At 37.0% G+C, this 16,208-nt stretch overlaps 2 protein-coding genes across 5 annotated transcripts in view; one reads left to right on the top strand and one right to left on the bottom strand.

Moving 5' to 3' along the window:
* Positions 1–427: 427 nt before the first annotated feature.
* LOC111453537 (protein SCARECROW-like) lies at positions 428–4,147 on the bottom strand. 2 transcript variants are annotated; one of them, XM_023094666.1, is made up of 3 exons: positions 3,931–4,147; positions 1,427–3,807; positions 428–1,115 (listed from the first exon to the last, which is right to left on the bottom strand). In XM_023094666.1, exons 2-3 carry the CDS (start codon positions 3,481–3,483, stop codon positions 617–619), a joined length of 2,556 nt encoding a protein of 851 aa, XP_022950434.1. In that variant the 5' UTR covers positions 3,484–3,807; positions 3,931–4,147; the 3' UTR covers positions 428–616. The 2 variants fall into 2 exon arrangements, with proteins under 2 accessions (XP_022950434.1, XP_022950435.1); XM_023094667.1 differs by having other exon boundaries at positions 3,935–4,147.
* Positions 4,148–13,954: 9,807 nt separating this feature from the next.
* Positions 13,955–16,208, top strand: part of LOC111453541 (bifunctional protein FolD 1, mitochondrial-like) — a 6,593-nt gene continuing 4,339 nt past the window's right edge. Inside the window, exons 1-2 of one of the 3 annotated variants that reach the window (XM_023094676.1) lie at positions 13,955–14,136; positions 14,213–14,246. In XM_023094676.1, coding sequence (XP_022950444.1) covers positions 14,110–14,136; positions 14,213–14,246 — 61 coding nt within the window. In that variant the 5' untranslated portion in view covers positions 13,955–14,109. Of the gene's footprint in view, positions 14,142–14,212; positions 14,247–16,208 lie in introns of all 3 variants that reach the window. The other 2 variants (XM_023094670.1, XM_023094672.1) reach the window with 2 other exon arrangements.

Raw genomic sequence — 16,208 nt, 5'->3', positions numbered from 1 at the left:
TGTGCCGTGAGATGTATGTTCAAGTCCTGTAGGATGAGAAGAGATACATTATTACCGAGCATCACTCGACAACAACGATCTCCATTAAATACTCGTATATATGAAACTGTCCACTATAGTCTCATAATTTTGCATACTTCATATTCTTCAATCATTTTTTTTTAGTATATTCCTTCAATCATTTGAAGGACCCTCATCCTTCCTTTTTTATGCTTTATATCCAACAATATTTCTCTCTCGTACTTAAAAACCTTTCTATTTTCAAGTTGGGGTGAAAATCATACCCAATTGGATAGACAAAATCTAATTTCTAGAGCACAATAATTTATATTACCGTCCATTTATATATAAAATCTAATATAACTCACAAGTCGATGGTTCAATTTCACACTCATCTAATCTCACGAAGCAAAAAAAGAATTATTTAAGAGGCGAAGATAATTTGGTATACAATGGACATGGAAAAAAAGGTTATAATCATAACAAGATGAAGATCAAAAGCTTGTCATTATGGTTGGAAAAGGGGGAAATGAAAATAACCATTATGATGATATTATCGAAACAAAAACCAATAATATATAGAATTTTTTTTAAAAATAAAGAGAAAGAAAGAACTTCAGTACCGTGGAATGTGGTTGTTGTTGGTGGCCGGTGCAGTAGCAGCAGCGGCGGCGGCGGCATGATGATGAAAGGGCGGCTTCCAAGCTGAGGCTGTGAGCAAACAGAGATCCTTCCATCCAAGTTTCAGAGTCCCATGATCTTCTACAAGCGTATACCCATCGGAAGGGAACATTCCGAGGAGGAGAGTGGCCTGAGTTGCAGCATTTCCGGCGAGAGAAATGCCCTTAAACCCAGATTGCTGTAGCTTTTCTCTCCAGTTTTGGAACTTTACTTCGCCGGTCCTCGACGGCCCACCCACGGCCAGCACGTTTCTGATCTCCCTTGACAAAAGTTGCTGCTCCACTAAGTGTCTCTCTTCACTCTCTTCGCCATAGCTGACACCCAATGAGTCGAACAGTGCGGAATAGTAGTGAATGGCCTCTACGAATCTCCCCAAGAACGAGCCTGTGTGGCTTAGATCTTGTTCCACCACCGTCACCACTTTTGGGGCCAATCTGATAATCAATTTCAGACATAGATACAGCAATATTTGAGTATGCAAACTAATCAATGAGAAGAAATGCATGAATTATTCAGTCAAATGTCACAGTTTGAAAGGCTGCACAGCCTTTAACTGTGCATTGCAGAGATCACAATGAAACTAACGTAACCCATTTACTACACCCATATGAGAGATCAGAAACAAAACGTAAATCTGTCATTCAAACCAAGTTTATGAAGACTATTCATCCTTATGAACAAACGAGAAGGTAAAGATTAAGACTAAGAATCAGAAACCCCATGAAAGATAATCAAAATTTCATACCTCTGCAAAAGCCATAGCGTATTGGAATCAGAACCAGTGACTTCATAAAGAGAGTGCTGCATCCAATGAACGGCAACGGCTTCCCTTTTGCTCACGTTGAGCCTCTCCAAGTCTAAATTGCCAATTTTATCAGCCACAGGGAAGAAATCGAAGGGAAGGCCTAGCTTCTCGGCGAATTCAGTGAGGCGCTTGCCAGTGGCCTCAAGAACTTGCTGAGAGGTCCCTAGCCCTGTAAGGCGGACATACGGCGGCCCGCCAGGCCTAGACGCCAAGATGTGGAAGAGACCAGGCCATTGAAGGCCTTGCATGATGTCTAGATCTATAATGTGAACTCTCTCTTCCCTTTCAAAAGCTTCTTGTATGGCTTGATTGGCAGTGAAGTGTGAGAATTTGACAAATGGGCTTATGCCATTGAAGACCTGGAAGGCTGAAGCTATCTTCTGGCTGTGGGTATGGGGCATCAACGATGGCGGCAGAGCTGCATATATGCCTAAACATGAGCTTACAAGCCTCGCCGACATTGCTTCTGAGAAATACGCTGCTACCCTCTGTGCCGATGTGCCGAAGGGTGTGGACAACTCGGAGATTTCCAAGAGCATCTTGTTGGCTTCTTCTAAATTATCAGCAGAAACGGCTTCGGCACATTGAAGAAGTAATGTCAAGAGATGTAACCCTTCTTCGTCTCTCTTCTGTTGCCTCATTTCCTCTTTAATCTCTCTAATTAGCAAAGCAGTGGCTGAAGGGTTATTACTCGGCTGTGGCGCTGCCGCTGGCGGCGGCTGTGCCACCGCCGCCTTTACATTCACCGGACAGGAGTTCTGCTGTTCTGATTGTGGCTTTGAAGGGACATGGTTTAGAGAAACAAGCGACGACGGTGTAACAGAAGAGAGATTAAGTTGATGATGACCGGGGAGCCGCTGTAAGGCATCCTCGCCGGAGGGGGTGGGCACTGGTGGAGTGGTTGCTCCCCAGTGAAGATACGGCTCATGAAACGGTGGATGAGAGGGGAAAGTAGAAAAATTATGCAGAGAAGAAGAATCGAGATTAAGCTTCAAACCAGAACAATCATGCTCTTGCTCATGCTGTTCTTGATTGAACTGCCTCTGCTGCAACCCCAGCCCGGCCACCGGCGCCGGCAACGGCAAAGCGGATTTCCTCAATCGGTGATCCTCAGCAACGAAGTTAGGAACACTAGGTTCCGTCAAAGTACGAAGACGAAACTCAAGAAGGTTCGCAAGATTGGGGTTACAGGGGTAGATAATCTCACGTACGTTCTGAATAAGCTGAGGAATGGATATGGCGGTGGAGCTGTGGATTAAGTCCTTAATGATGCCGTCGATCCAAGCGGTGGCGGAGGAATCATCCATGGGAGAAGAAGCGGCGGCGATAATGGAGGATGTTGCAGTAGTGGGAGGATTATGAAGAAGAATCTGAGATGGATTAGGAAGGGGAAAAGGATTACTCCGAGTATTTAACTTGTGGTGGTGATTCGATTCCGGTGGGAACAACGGCAAACCAGAGAAACCACAGACTGCAGGATTCTGCAAGTGATGGTGGGGCTGAGGACGAAGAACAGGAAGAGTACTATCAAGAAGAGTCGCGTTGTTGTTATTGTTATTGTTGGAGGTAGTGGAAGAGGCCGTAGCATCAGAAGCAGAAGGAGGATTTGATAAATTTGTCCCTTCGATTACACCTGACGTCAGAGCGGTTAAATTATGCACAGTGGAGTGGTTACCGCCATGGCTAGGGTTTGAAGAAGAACAATAATTCACATTCCCTTTAATTTCTCCACAACCAAAAGGACGATCGGAACCTAAACTCCGCCGCGAAAGCCGAGAATGAACAGATGCAGTGACTCCACCGCCGTCGATCTCCATCTCCGACGCGATTCTCTTCCGCACCATTTTTCGCGACTGAATAACCTGAACTTGAACAGTCTGTTGATGATTACGTTCTTCACTGCCGTTACTGTTCGTCGATGCACTCGTCAAAGGACTATCATCAAAACCGCCATTAACACGTCCAGTGGAATCGCCAAGCAAAGCGTAGGCAGCCATTGGAGGAAGGAAGGAAGTAAAAGATGAAGGAAAACACAGAAGGTCTGACAATGGCGGCGAGTGATACTCTTCATAAAGGAAGAGGAGGTAGCAGGATCAATGGCTACCACCATTAACGCGAGTTTTAAGAGATTAAAGAACAGAATGAATACAAAGCGAGATCCAAACAGAAAACGGCACGAAGATTGGGACAGCAAATTAAGGATTCTTCTCTCTCTAAATCCTCGAGGAAGAACACGAACACGAACACGATCACGAGCCCCTATGCTCTCATGCTTTTGAATAATGCACAAAGTACGCGGAAGCCATGGATTTTGGATGCATCTGAGAGTGAGAGAAAAACTTTATTTTAAAAAACAAAAAACAATATCGAGAAGAGCAACTGAAAAGGAAACAGTATTAAAAAAAATGGAAGAAGAGAGAGAATAAGATTGAGATGAATCAGACCTACATAGAAAACACGGCTGAGATTTTATCTTCTCCTTTAGGGTTACAGTTCGAGGTGGAGCTTCTTCACTGTCGCATCCATGGCGGAAATGGAGAAACAGAAACGACCCACCATTGTTGCAGCTTCCAATTCCCAAATATCTCTTTGAAAAACACTACTCGCTTCCTCTGCCCCCAAATCTTTGCTTTTCACTTTTCCATTTTCTTTTTCCTTTTTTTTTTAGTTCAATATTTATTATATATATATATATATATTTCTTCATGAAAGGTCAAAGTCTCTTTTCTTTTTAATAATTTTTTTTTTATTTTTGGTTTTTTAAATTATTTTTTTTATTCTAATTTATTTATAATTACTACCGAGGTCTAAGATTTGGATTTTCAATTCTTGACCATGGGGCGTTATAAGTGGCATTAGAATAGCATTTCTCTTAGTTATATATGGTTCAGGGGACGAATCAAAGCGGAAGCTAGTGACGGGTGCAATGAATGAAGAAGTAGTATATAAATGAACCCAGACCATGTTCGATCCCTGAAAATATGATGTCTACATAAAAAAATAAAAAATAAAAGGTAAAGTTGGGTTCGGGTTGGTCGGTCATTATCAAATCGACTATACAAGTCATCTTCTTCTAGCCTTTGCTGGACAAACGCTATATAAATGAACCCAGACCACGTTCAAATGAGAGTGATCCTGAAAATTAAAGAAATAACTTTAATTATGTTATTCAACGTTAAAAAATACTATTAAATAAATATTATTTCCATTAAATGATGGAAAATATCTAATTTATAACAATATTCATGTAAATTAAAGAAATAACCAATATGTAAAAAATAATTTGAAATATATTAAAGAATTTAATTTAATAAAATAAAAACAATAATTTGTAATTTATTTTTTGAAATTGCAGAAATATTATTCCAAGAAAGAATTATGGGTTTGACTTTTCAAAAAGAAAAGGCAAAAAAATAATAATAATTAAAATAAAAATAAAAAAGCTTCCAATTGCTTCCACGAAGCCAATGATGATAGAGCAGACCAAGAACTGGCCTACTCAACCATCAAAATTTTCATTTTTATTTATAAAAATATATAATTTTATAAGTTAATTCAAAATTTAAATTATTTATTTCAAAATTAAATTTAGATATTTAAAAATGTATTGGGATTAAAATGATATTTTAATAATTATTTTTAAAATAAAAAATTAAAGTAATTTAAAATTTAGAAAATATGTACTTGGAAGAATAAATAAATAAATTAATTAATTAATTAATTAATTAATTGAGGCATTGAAAAGGGAAGGCAAGCAAAAGTGCATTGGTAAATCCCCATATAAGTTTGAAAAGGTTGAGGAAAAGGGATAGTTAAAAAGGTGGGATATTAATTAATTAATTATTTATTTATTTTTATTTTTTTTTAAATAATAAATAAATAAAGGTGGGGAGGTGATTGGAAAGCGAGAATATTGACATTTTATAATATATAATAATATTATTATTATATTTATCCCAAAAAAAACGGGGTAAAAAAAGTCAAAATATATGGGGAAATGCAAGCCAAAAGTATGTTTCAAAAAATATATTTTAATTTTTTTTTTTTTGTAGTTGTAGATATTGAGTTATTGTTGTCACTCTCTTGCTTGCATATATAACGTCTATTTCAAAATCTCTCTCTGCCCTCGTTTTTTAAAACCTTCTTTTTAAACTGATACCAGAGGCTGGAGCATAGGTCGCTTGCCATAGGCGACGTAAGAAACTCTGCCCTCGTTTTCTAAAACCTTTTTCTTAAACCGAGTCCAAAGGCTCGAGCATAGGTCGCTTGCCCGTAGGCGATGTAAGAACGAATTGGCTTAGCTCACTTGTCGTTGGAAAGTGAGTGTCGCACAATCGCAAGTCGACTACCATCAAGAGTGCGATTGTGACAAGTGGCATATTAGGAATCACGACTCTCCACAATGGTACGATATTGTCCACTTTAAGCATAAGCTCTCGTGGATTTGCTTTGGGCTTCCCGAAAGACCTCATACCAATGGAGATAGTATTCCCCACTTAAAAACCCATGATCTTCCACTAAATTAATTCTTTAAAAAAATTTAAAATGGGTCTATTAGGGAGAAGTTTTCATACTCTTGTAAAGAACATTTCGTTTTCCTTCTCAACCGATGTGGGATCTCACAAGTAGAGGAGGAGTACATGAATGAACCAATACCATGTTAGGTGACCTCATAGAAATTTTTCTACTCGTGTTGGTCTGTAGAAATAGTTTTCACTTTTAAGAAGCGAAGGTAGGTAGGTAACGTGATGACTATGTTACACGGGAATGCTAGATTCCAAATCTCGATCCGAATATTGGAAATGGGTCGTTATAGTTTTTGTCTGATTAAATATAAAATTGAAAATTTTTAAAAATATTTAATTTGACCGTTTGTGGCGGAGAGGGGCGGAGAGGCGGGGGCGGGGGGCGGCGGTGGGATCGAGGCGTGGGGCGGAAGAGCTGTCAAATGGTGCGGTTCCCCAATGCCAAATTGAATGCCTTGTGTTTGACATTTTGCTTCCCATTCCCCCATTTTCTTTTCGCCCTTTTCCTCTTGATTTCTTATGCATGTGAATTTATTCTTTTACCCTCCCTTTTTAAAAAATAATAAATTAATTTAACTTACCTTTTATTTTATTTATTTATTTATTTACACAAAAGTGGGTTAAATTCCGAACGTGCCTTGCCAATTGCAGTCAAAGTTCGTATTTTTATTCTCTCCGATCGATGTGGGATCTTACAATCTACCCCTACGGGGTGCCAGCGTTCTCTATGACATATCATTCGATAACTAGCTCTGATACCATTTGTAACAGTTCAAGCTCACCGCTAGTAATATTGTCCGTTTTGATCTGTTACGTATCGTCGTCAACCTCACAATTTTAAAACATATCTATTAACGAGAAGTTTTCACACCTTTATAAGAAATGTTTCGTTTTCCTCTCTATATGGGATCTCACAATTCATCTCCATTGGGAGCTTGCGTCCTAACAGACACATCTCCTGATGACTGACTCTAATATCATTTGTAACAGCTCAAACTCATTACTAGTGGATATTGTCCACTTTGACCCGTTACGTATCGTCGTCAAGCTCACGGTTTTAAAATCCGTCTGTTAGGGAGAGGTTTTCACATCGTTATAAGAAATAATTCGTTCTTCTCTCCAACCAATATGAGATCTCACAAAACTATTAGTATAAAGTTATCAACGTAAGTATAGCTCAATGGTAATTGATTCATATATCTCCACATTTTTCATAGTTTAAAAAAAATGGTAAAAATCAAAAACATTCGGTGTAAAAAATGTTTTATTTTGATATCTGTACTTTCAAATATTCAATTATTATTATTGTTGTTTTTTTTGTCCATATTCTTTCAAATATGAAAATATGAAAATTATTATAAAAAAAAATTGACCCTATAATTTTAAAAGGTTTTATATGGTCCCTATAGTTTAGTCAAATTTAAAATAATGTAACACATTTTCGATTTACGTGACAATGAAATCAATATTTTTTTACTATGCCTATTAAGCTTTAAGGCCAAGTAAAATAATAGGGTGAAACATGTAGGCTTTTGGTGGGTATATAAGGTATATTTATAGGTTTAATTATATATATATATTGCACCCGAAAAGTGATTACTTGAATTTTAGATAAAATTAGTCGGGAAACAAAATTTTTTACCGTGTAGCAACCACTTAAATCTTACTGATTTAATCACTTTCGGTTACTGCACACACGAGGTCCATTTGAGAACAAAATGCACTTTCGTTTACTGCACACACGAGGTCCATTTGAGAACAAAATGTTACGGTATAGGAACTACATAGATCTCACTGATTTACTCACTTTCGTTTTTTTTATTGCGCGCACACACACACACGAGGTCCAGTGATGATAAAAAATTTAAATTTTCAGCAGATAAAATTTACCCGAAAACAAAAAATATTACTGTATAGCAACCACTTAGATCTAACTGATGCACTCACTTTCCTTTTTTTGCACACACACGAGGTCCCGTGATTATCAGAATTCTAAATATTCAGATAAAATTAGCTCGGAAACAAAAACGTTACAGTGTAGCAACCACTTCGACTTCATTGATTTTACTCACTTCTTTTTTTTTTTTTTTTTGCACACAGAGTCGGATGATTATCATAATTTTAAATTCTCAGTGGATAAAATTAGTACGAAAACACTGAAAACATCACCAATATACTTCACACACAAGTTCCGGAGATTATTAGAAATTTAAAATTTTAGTGGATAAAATTTACCGTGTAACAACCACTTAGATCTCACTGATTTACCCTCTTTCATTTTCTGTACACGCAAAAACTAGGTCTGAGTAATTATCAAAATTTTAAATTTTTTATGGATAAAATTAGCTCCAAAACAAAAAAATTACAGTGTAATTTACTCACCGTCATTTTTTGCACGCGTGAGGTCAAGTAATTACCAGAATTTGTTCATACATCTACGAGTTCTCGACATCAACACGAGCATATTAAAGCCTGGACAATTACCGTACCCGACCCTCGTTATATCTAAGCAAGATTTTCTCGAGCTAGGTCCTTACATATTAAAGTATAGGAATGATTACTAGATCGATGAAAGTACGGGACCAAATATATAATTTTTGAACATATGTAATAATAAGGGGTTTGAAAAGAAGTATATAGAAGGAAGGAGAAGAGAAGGGGTAAGAGATTTTGGCGTGTAAAAAGTGGAAGCTCTTTTTCAGGCGGCCTCTGACGCTGTCGCCGACGTTTCCCTGAATACCCAAACACGTGAGACTGCTGATAGGGACCTCACATTTATTTTATTTGCAAATTGACCCCTCGTCCCTACCTTTGTTTTTCTTTTCACCCCCATTTCTTCATCTTTTTCAAATTCTAAAAATTAATTAATGGTAAGTTTTAGTCCTTTTTTTTAATTTTCTCTAAATTAGGGATCTATTTGATATATAATTTGAAAGTTTTAGATTTTATTAGATATTGATTAATTTTTTTTTAAAATTGGAATGGAGTATTTTTTATAAATGCGTGGAAATCTCTTTCAAGTATATCTGCTAGCGGTGGGCTTTGGCATTACTACAAATGATATCTGAGCCAGACACCGGGTGTTGTGCTAGTGAGGATGTTGGGCCTCCAAAAGGGTGGTTACAAATGGTATCTGAGCCTGACATCGGGTGGTGTGCTAGTGAGGACGTTGGACCTCCAAGGGGTGGTTACAAATGGTATCTGAGCCAGACATCGGGTGGTGTGCTAGTGAGGACGTTGGGCCTCCAAGGGGGTGGTTACAAATGATATCCGAGTCAGACAACGGGTGATGTGCTAGTGAGGGCGTTGGGCCTCCAAGGGGATGGTTACAAATGATATCTGAGTCAGACAGTGATGTGCTAGTGAGGGCATTGGGCCCCCAAGGGGATGGTTACAAATGGTATCTGAGCCAGACACCAGGTGGTGTGCTAGTGAGGACGTTGGGCCTCCAAGGGGGTGGTTACAAATGGTATCTGAACCAGACATGAAGTGGTGTGCTAGTGAGGACGTTGGGCCTCCAAGGGGGTGGATTGGAAGATACGAAACTGTAACAACCTAACCCCACTGCTAGCCAATATTGTCCTTTTTAGGCTTTCCTTCGAGCTTACCTCAATATTTTTAAAATGCATATGCTAGGGAGAGATTTCCACACTATTATAAAGAATGTTTTGTTCTCCTCCTTAACCGATGTGGGATCTCACATAAACATTTCTGGTAAGGGTGTGGAAATCTCTCGCTAGCTTATGCGTTTTAAAATTGTGAGCTTAACGATGATACGTAATGGGTCAAAGTGGATAATATCTGTTAGCAGTGGGTTTAGACTGTTACAAATGGTATGAGAGTTAGACACGAGTGGTGTGACTGTGAGGGCGTTGGGCCCCCCACGAAGGTTGTATTGTGAGATACGAAACATTACTTATAAGGGCGTGGAAACCTCTCGTTAACAAACGCGTTTTAGAATCATGAGCCTAATGTTTATATGTAACGAGTCAAAGCGGATATTATCGACTAGTGGTGGGCGTAGGAGGTTACCGAATTTGTCATAAATATTATATACATTTGAAAGGTACGGGTAATTTAACAAGAAAAAAAATAATGTTAATAAAAATTCATCCAAAACTTTTAACTTTATCAAATTACACTTTTACCCTTTAAATGATCTTCATATGTAAAACGGTCGATAAAATTATTTTTATGTTTATTGTGAAATGGATAAAAGTCTATTAGGAAACACGATGAACGAAGTTCAAAATTATGTTTAAAACACTATGACCATCATGGTGGTGAGATGAGGTCGGCTCCAACGGCGGGTGGTGACGGTTGGTGATGGAGTGACCAATGGTGGCAGTGCTCATCGACGATAGTCGTGGTGGAGATGACGGTGGAGACATTTAGGAAGGGGAGGTTGTAACACCCGAGTATAGGAGTGGTGGATGAATGAACTGAGACTCCATGTGAATGAGAGTGATCATGATGACAGAATGATTAAGAAAGTTAAAAAATTTGAAAATTATCATCTATATTAAGAAAGTGTACCTTCTTTTTCGGTAGCTCATTCATAAGAACTTTATAGTTAAACGTGTTTTACTATTCTATGAAATGATTCGGTTGTGACACCCGAACAAGTAGCGTGCTCCGAGTTTTCATGTATTAAAATGCACACTGCCTCGTGTCTACCCCTTTAGGGCCTAGCGTCCTCGCTGACACTAGTTCATTTCTCCAATCGATGTGGGACCCTTACCAAATCCACTCGGTTTTCATACACTTATTAGGGTGTTTCGTTCTCCTCCTCAACTGATGTGGGACATTACAATCCACCCCCTTCAAGGCCTAGCATCCTCGCTGACCCTCGTTCCTTTCTCCCATCGATGTGGGACCCTTACCAAATCCACCCCTTTCGGGGCCCAGCGTCCTTATTAGCACACTGCCTCGTGTCTACCCCTCTTTAGGGTCTAGCGTCCTTGCTGACACTCGTTCCTTTCTCCAATCGATGTGGGACCCTTACCAAATCCACCTCCCTTGGGACCCAGCGTCCTTACTGGCACACTGCCTTGTGTCTACCCTCTTCGGAGCCTAGTGTCCTCGCTGGCACATCGCCCATTGTCTGGCTCTGATACCATTTGTAACAGCACTAGCAGATATTTTCCTCTTTGGACTTCTCCTCAAGGCTTTAAAACGCGTATGTTAGGGAGAAGTTTCCAGACCCTCATAAAGGATGTTTCGTTCTCCTCCACAATCAACGTGGAACATCACCACGGTCGACTTGAATTTAATGATAAAATAAGCGTGGAAGAAACAAATGCAAGCAAAAACTATGCATAAAAACAAATAAGAAAGAGGATTTGGAGAAGGAAACAAGTGAATGGGAGTTGAATAGAGTTAAGCCAATAAGTTTGCAGCCAAAAACGTCTTGAAAACATACCGACCGCCGTGCTTCCTATTTTGCCTCCAAAATACCAAACCCTTCTCCAATGTTCTTTTTTTGTACCATTTTTACCCCTAAGATTCACATGTGGACCTCTCTCTCTATTATTACTCTCTTTATGGTACCCCCAAAGTTTGTATTATGTTTTTCGAAGTTTTGGGATTAGGGGTAGTTTTGGAATTGGAAAATATCGATGAGACTGGTCGAGTTCTATTGCGTTCGTTCGATTGATTTGGACTGTATCTTTAGGTTTGATCTGGTTTTCTCGAGCATTTAGAAAGTCCGTTCGAGTTGGCTTGATTTGGACTGTATTTTTAGGTTACATCAGGGTTTCTCGAGTATTAAAGTGAAAAACGTAATGCATTAGAGGATCCTGTGTTCGAGCACTTAGAAAGTCATTTCAAACCGACACTTGGTCTCGTTTGGATAAGATCTGTGTAAGTCGTTTTGATTGATTCAATTGGTCATGCTTTTAGCTGGTTTTTTTCGAGATTGAAAAAATAATTGCAGTTTGATTTGGCTACACATTGATCGTTTTGTATTTGTTGGTTTATTCGATTTTGTCGGTTTCGAATAATTTAGTTTACAAATATCTCGATCTCGGTTTTCTTTTTCTTTCCCCCTATCTAAATTCAGTATGTCAGTTAGCAATGAGTTCGACCGATAATGCTCAAGCCCACCACTAGTAGATATTGTTCTCTTTAGGCTTTTCCTTTCGGGTTTTCCTTCAAAGTTTTTAAAACACGTCAGCTAGAGAGAAGTTTCCACACCTAATGCTTTGTTTTCCTCCCCAACCGACGTGGGATCTCAATCCACCCCTTTCGGGGCTCAACATTCTTGCTCACACTCGTTCTTCTTTCCAATAAATGTGGGATCTTACATAGCTTTAACAAAAGTTCATATAGTTGAGCTATGCTCATATTGGCATATAAAATTTTTTAAGTGTATGTTTCGTTCTAACGATAATATGTTCAAACCCATCGAAAACCCTAAATTTAGCATAATCTCGAACCACTCGAGCCCCACCATCCTTATTGATTTGATAGCATGATCATTCCAATATATATATATATATATATAGAATTGAAATGAAATAGAAAGAAGAAGCTAAAAGGCAAAGGACAAAAAGAAAATTCAAAAAAAGGTAAGAGAAAAAGGAAGACAATCTCTAAAACTAGAAGTCCTTTCTCTCCATCAGTCACTAGGGAGCATCTTCTTCCATTCATCCGAACAAATAATAGCTCGGGTAACCACGTGTTCGATTTCTACTCAAATCTGAACTATGACCTAGCTCGGTTTTAGCTATGACTATTACGATCGAGACTAGGTTTAGATTTTGAACTTTGCACATTATGATTGTGCTGAAGTATTGATATACTTAGATATACGATAACATATCAGTTAACATGGTACGAAGTCAAAAGGCTCTGTGTTTGATCCATTGTAATGTTCGTTTCTACCATTTTAGGTCATCAGTTTGTAGATATGTGAGGACAAGTATACTAAAATATTTTCGTCAGTTTACGGGATGGGGCAGTTTCAATCTCGAAATCGACTTAAAAACTGTATTTCTCGATTTGTGCTACTGCAAATTTTACTATAATGCAGAGAATATAAATGCCTTCCCTGACACCTATTTCATTTTCGTGGGGGCTGAGGCGGAAATTCTCTGCAAAAAATTTGTGGAGATCAAGTCCTTCGCACGTCATTTTTTCTATTTATTATTAATTAAAAAATAGTTATTTTAATTTTTTTTATTTTTAATTAGTTATTTTTATTAAAAATAAATTTGTAGAGATCAAGTCCTTCGCACCTCATTTTTTCTATTTATTATTAATTAAAAAATAGTTATTTTAATTTTTTTTATTTTTAATTAGTTATTTTTATTAAAAATTGGTAAAAAAAACCATTATATATATATATATATATATATATATATATATATATATTTTTTTTTTTTTTTTTACGGACATAATTTCTAAAAATTCAAAATTTAATACGTAGTCTTTGATAATTAAAAAAATTTATACATAATCCTCCGTTTATTATTATTATTAGAGGCTTAAAATTAATTAATTAATTTTTTTTTTATTATTTTCATATTTATTCTAAAGATTAATTTATTAGGTTTTTCAATATCTCTCCCATTTTAACTTAAGTAATTAAATATAAATATATTATTTATATTTATTAAATTTTAACTAATACATTTATAATTAATATTTTACATTATCTTTAATTATTTAGTATAAAATGTTATTATTCTAATTAATTTATACTTGTTCAATTATTTTTTTTACAATTAAATTAAAATTTTTAATTATCGCTAATTTATTTTGATTTGAATTGAGTAATTAATTAATTATATTATATATTACATCCTTCTCTTGTATTTAATTTTAAATATAATTTTTATCAATAAAAGTCGTAAAAATAAATTATAAATTAATTAAAAGTATTAAACAATTATTACATTTTAATATTTTATATGCAATTATTTAATTTTAGCTTAACGAAAATCCTTTGATTTGCTCAGTTCATTGATTATCACTGCCTTGTTTTTGCAATCCATTGAGTACAAGAAAGGATTAAAGACGGTAGCGGAGGCGGAGGCGACCACTGGCGGCGATGGAGGAAACAGGAAGAATTTTCGAGTCAAAGACGTGAGAGGCATGAATTCTTTCACAAAATTTGCTGATGTAAGGTCAGGATGATGTTGTAGAACGTTGTTTTGGATTCTCCAAGGTCTCGATTGACGGTTATTCGTGTATTTAGGCATTTCAACGCCGAACGCCGGAGCTACCTTCAGGTAGTTGTTTTTGTTGTTGTTGTTTTGGCGTTTTCCTCTGCTGTGGCATCTATTTTCTTCTTATTTCTTTGGATTTTTATGTGATGAGCAACAGTTCTTTGTCGATTCTTTATTTTCTTCTTGAAGGTGTTGATAATTTATGCGATGATTTTGGTGCTGTTACTGTGATGTTTTCAAATTTAGCATTCTGAAGTAGATGCATCTTGGTAGTGAAACTGGTATAGATTATAGAGTGTACTTAGAGTTAACTATGGCGACAAGAGAATGAAAACAACTGTACTAGACAGAGCTAAGAAAAAGAATGACAGGAAGAAGAATTGTGATTTCATCAACCACTACTGATTAAGTTGTAATTACAGACTCGATGCGTATAGAAACGTTAGTAATTGTAGCTCTTCTTATTTACTCCGTTATAGTGTACAGCCTTCGGCATGTGTATACTTATGCTTCCACTACAGGTAGGAGATATTCTTTGCAAGTGTCATTATTGTCCTTCCATGGTGGCCTTCCACTTGAGCTTTTGCATATAGCGGCTGAAGCATTGCTAGGTACTCTAGTCTAGGTGTGACTTCTGCGAAGGAAAGAAAACTTGTGTTCAAGAGACACCAAGTATGGGTCTAGTACTGGACTATGAATTAAGTATTCTGTAAATTTTTAAACATTGGGCTCTTAACCTTTCCTTCCTTTCTGTCTGTAGAAACATCATACACAAATAGACTTGCCTGTAAGAACCATAGATGATCTATCTTAATTTCTCCGTATTGAATTTTTCTAATTGATTTAGTAACCATTCCTAACCGTGTTTAGTTGGTTTCTAATTGAAGAGAGATTTTCATAGGCAAACTTTCTTTCTGCAAATTGAGCTTCTAACCCCAGAAGAGGTGCAATTTATACTTCCATCTTTTGGATTCCCATGGAGAAAACATTTTTATCCTTGTATTGATACTATAGTTGACTCTATTTGAAACTATACAGAACATTTTTGAGGGTGTCCATTCGGACATTTAGGGCAAAAGTTTAATGGAAATATATTCCATATGTTTGGATTTATCTTGTTGGAGAAATTGTGATCTTATATTTTTCAGCTGATTCTTATCTTATTCGTTTATTAAATTTATCAACTTTGAACTTCACATGTACATCAAAAACTCATTTATAATCTAGATTCAAATAGGACCAGTAAACCTCCAATTAAGTTTATGAATGCAAGGAGGGAGCATGGGATATTTAGCATGTCAAGATAGTTAGTTATATGGAATGGGTATCTTTGGTAAAAAAGAGGAGTATATGCCCCATCAAGTTCACAAGATAGTATATAATAAATGAGTGATCTTTAGGAGGCACTAAACTTCTTGGATGGAAATTTATGTTTTCTTTTATATGAGTTAGTTCTCAGAAACAGTAAAGGGAAGTTTATCGTTTGTTCTATAGCGAGAGAGGAATTCATTTGTTTTAGTTTGAACTTGGACATGTATGTGGTGATGTAGGAAGAATTGATGTATGTATGAAAGTGTTAGTTGGATAATTGTCGAATAAACTTGATTTAATTGTAGAGGGGAACTTTGTAAATAGGCTGAAAATAGAGTTACTAGCTTTGTTATGGGTGCTCAAATCATTGGACCAGTTAGATAAAATGGAGGCAACCCAATTAGTGGACCTTAATATTACGTTGGAATAGTGAGAAGGGTATGATTCCATAGCATATTGGACTGCACGGGTGGAAATTTGTTTGGGCCGACTTTGCCTAGACACAAGTGATAACCGCTAAAACCAATGTCATATTAGTTGGACAACTGTAGAATAAACTTGATTTCATTGTGGAGGGAAACTTTGTAAATGGGATGAACATGGAGTTACTGACATGGTTATGGGTGCTCAAATCATTGGCCAAGTCAGAAATGAAGGCAACCCAATTTAGTGGACCTTCATATGACGCTGGAATGGGGGGGGGGGGGGGGGGGG

Source organism: Cucurbita moschata, unplaced genomic scaffold (genome assembly GCF_002738365.1).
Source record: "Cucurbita moschata cultivar Rifu unplaced genomic scaffold, Cmos_1.0 Cmo_Scf00015, whole genome shotgun sequence".
NCBI classification, from domain to species: domain Eukaryota; kingdom Viridiplantae; phylum Streptophyta; class Magnoliopsida; order Cucurbitales; family Cucurbitaceae; genus Cucurbita; species Cucurbita moschata.
This window is presented reverse-complemented; position numbering and strand designations above follow the sequence as displayed.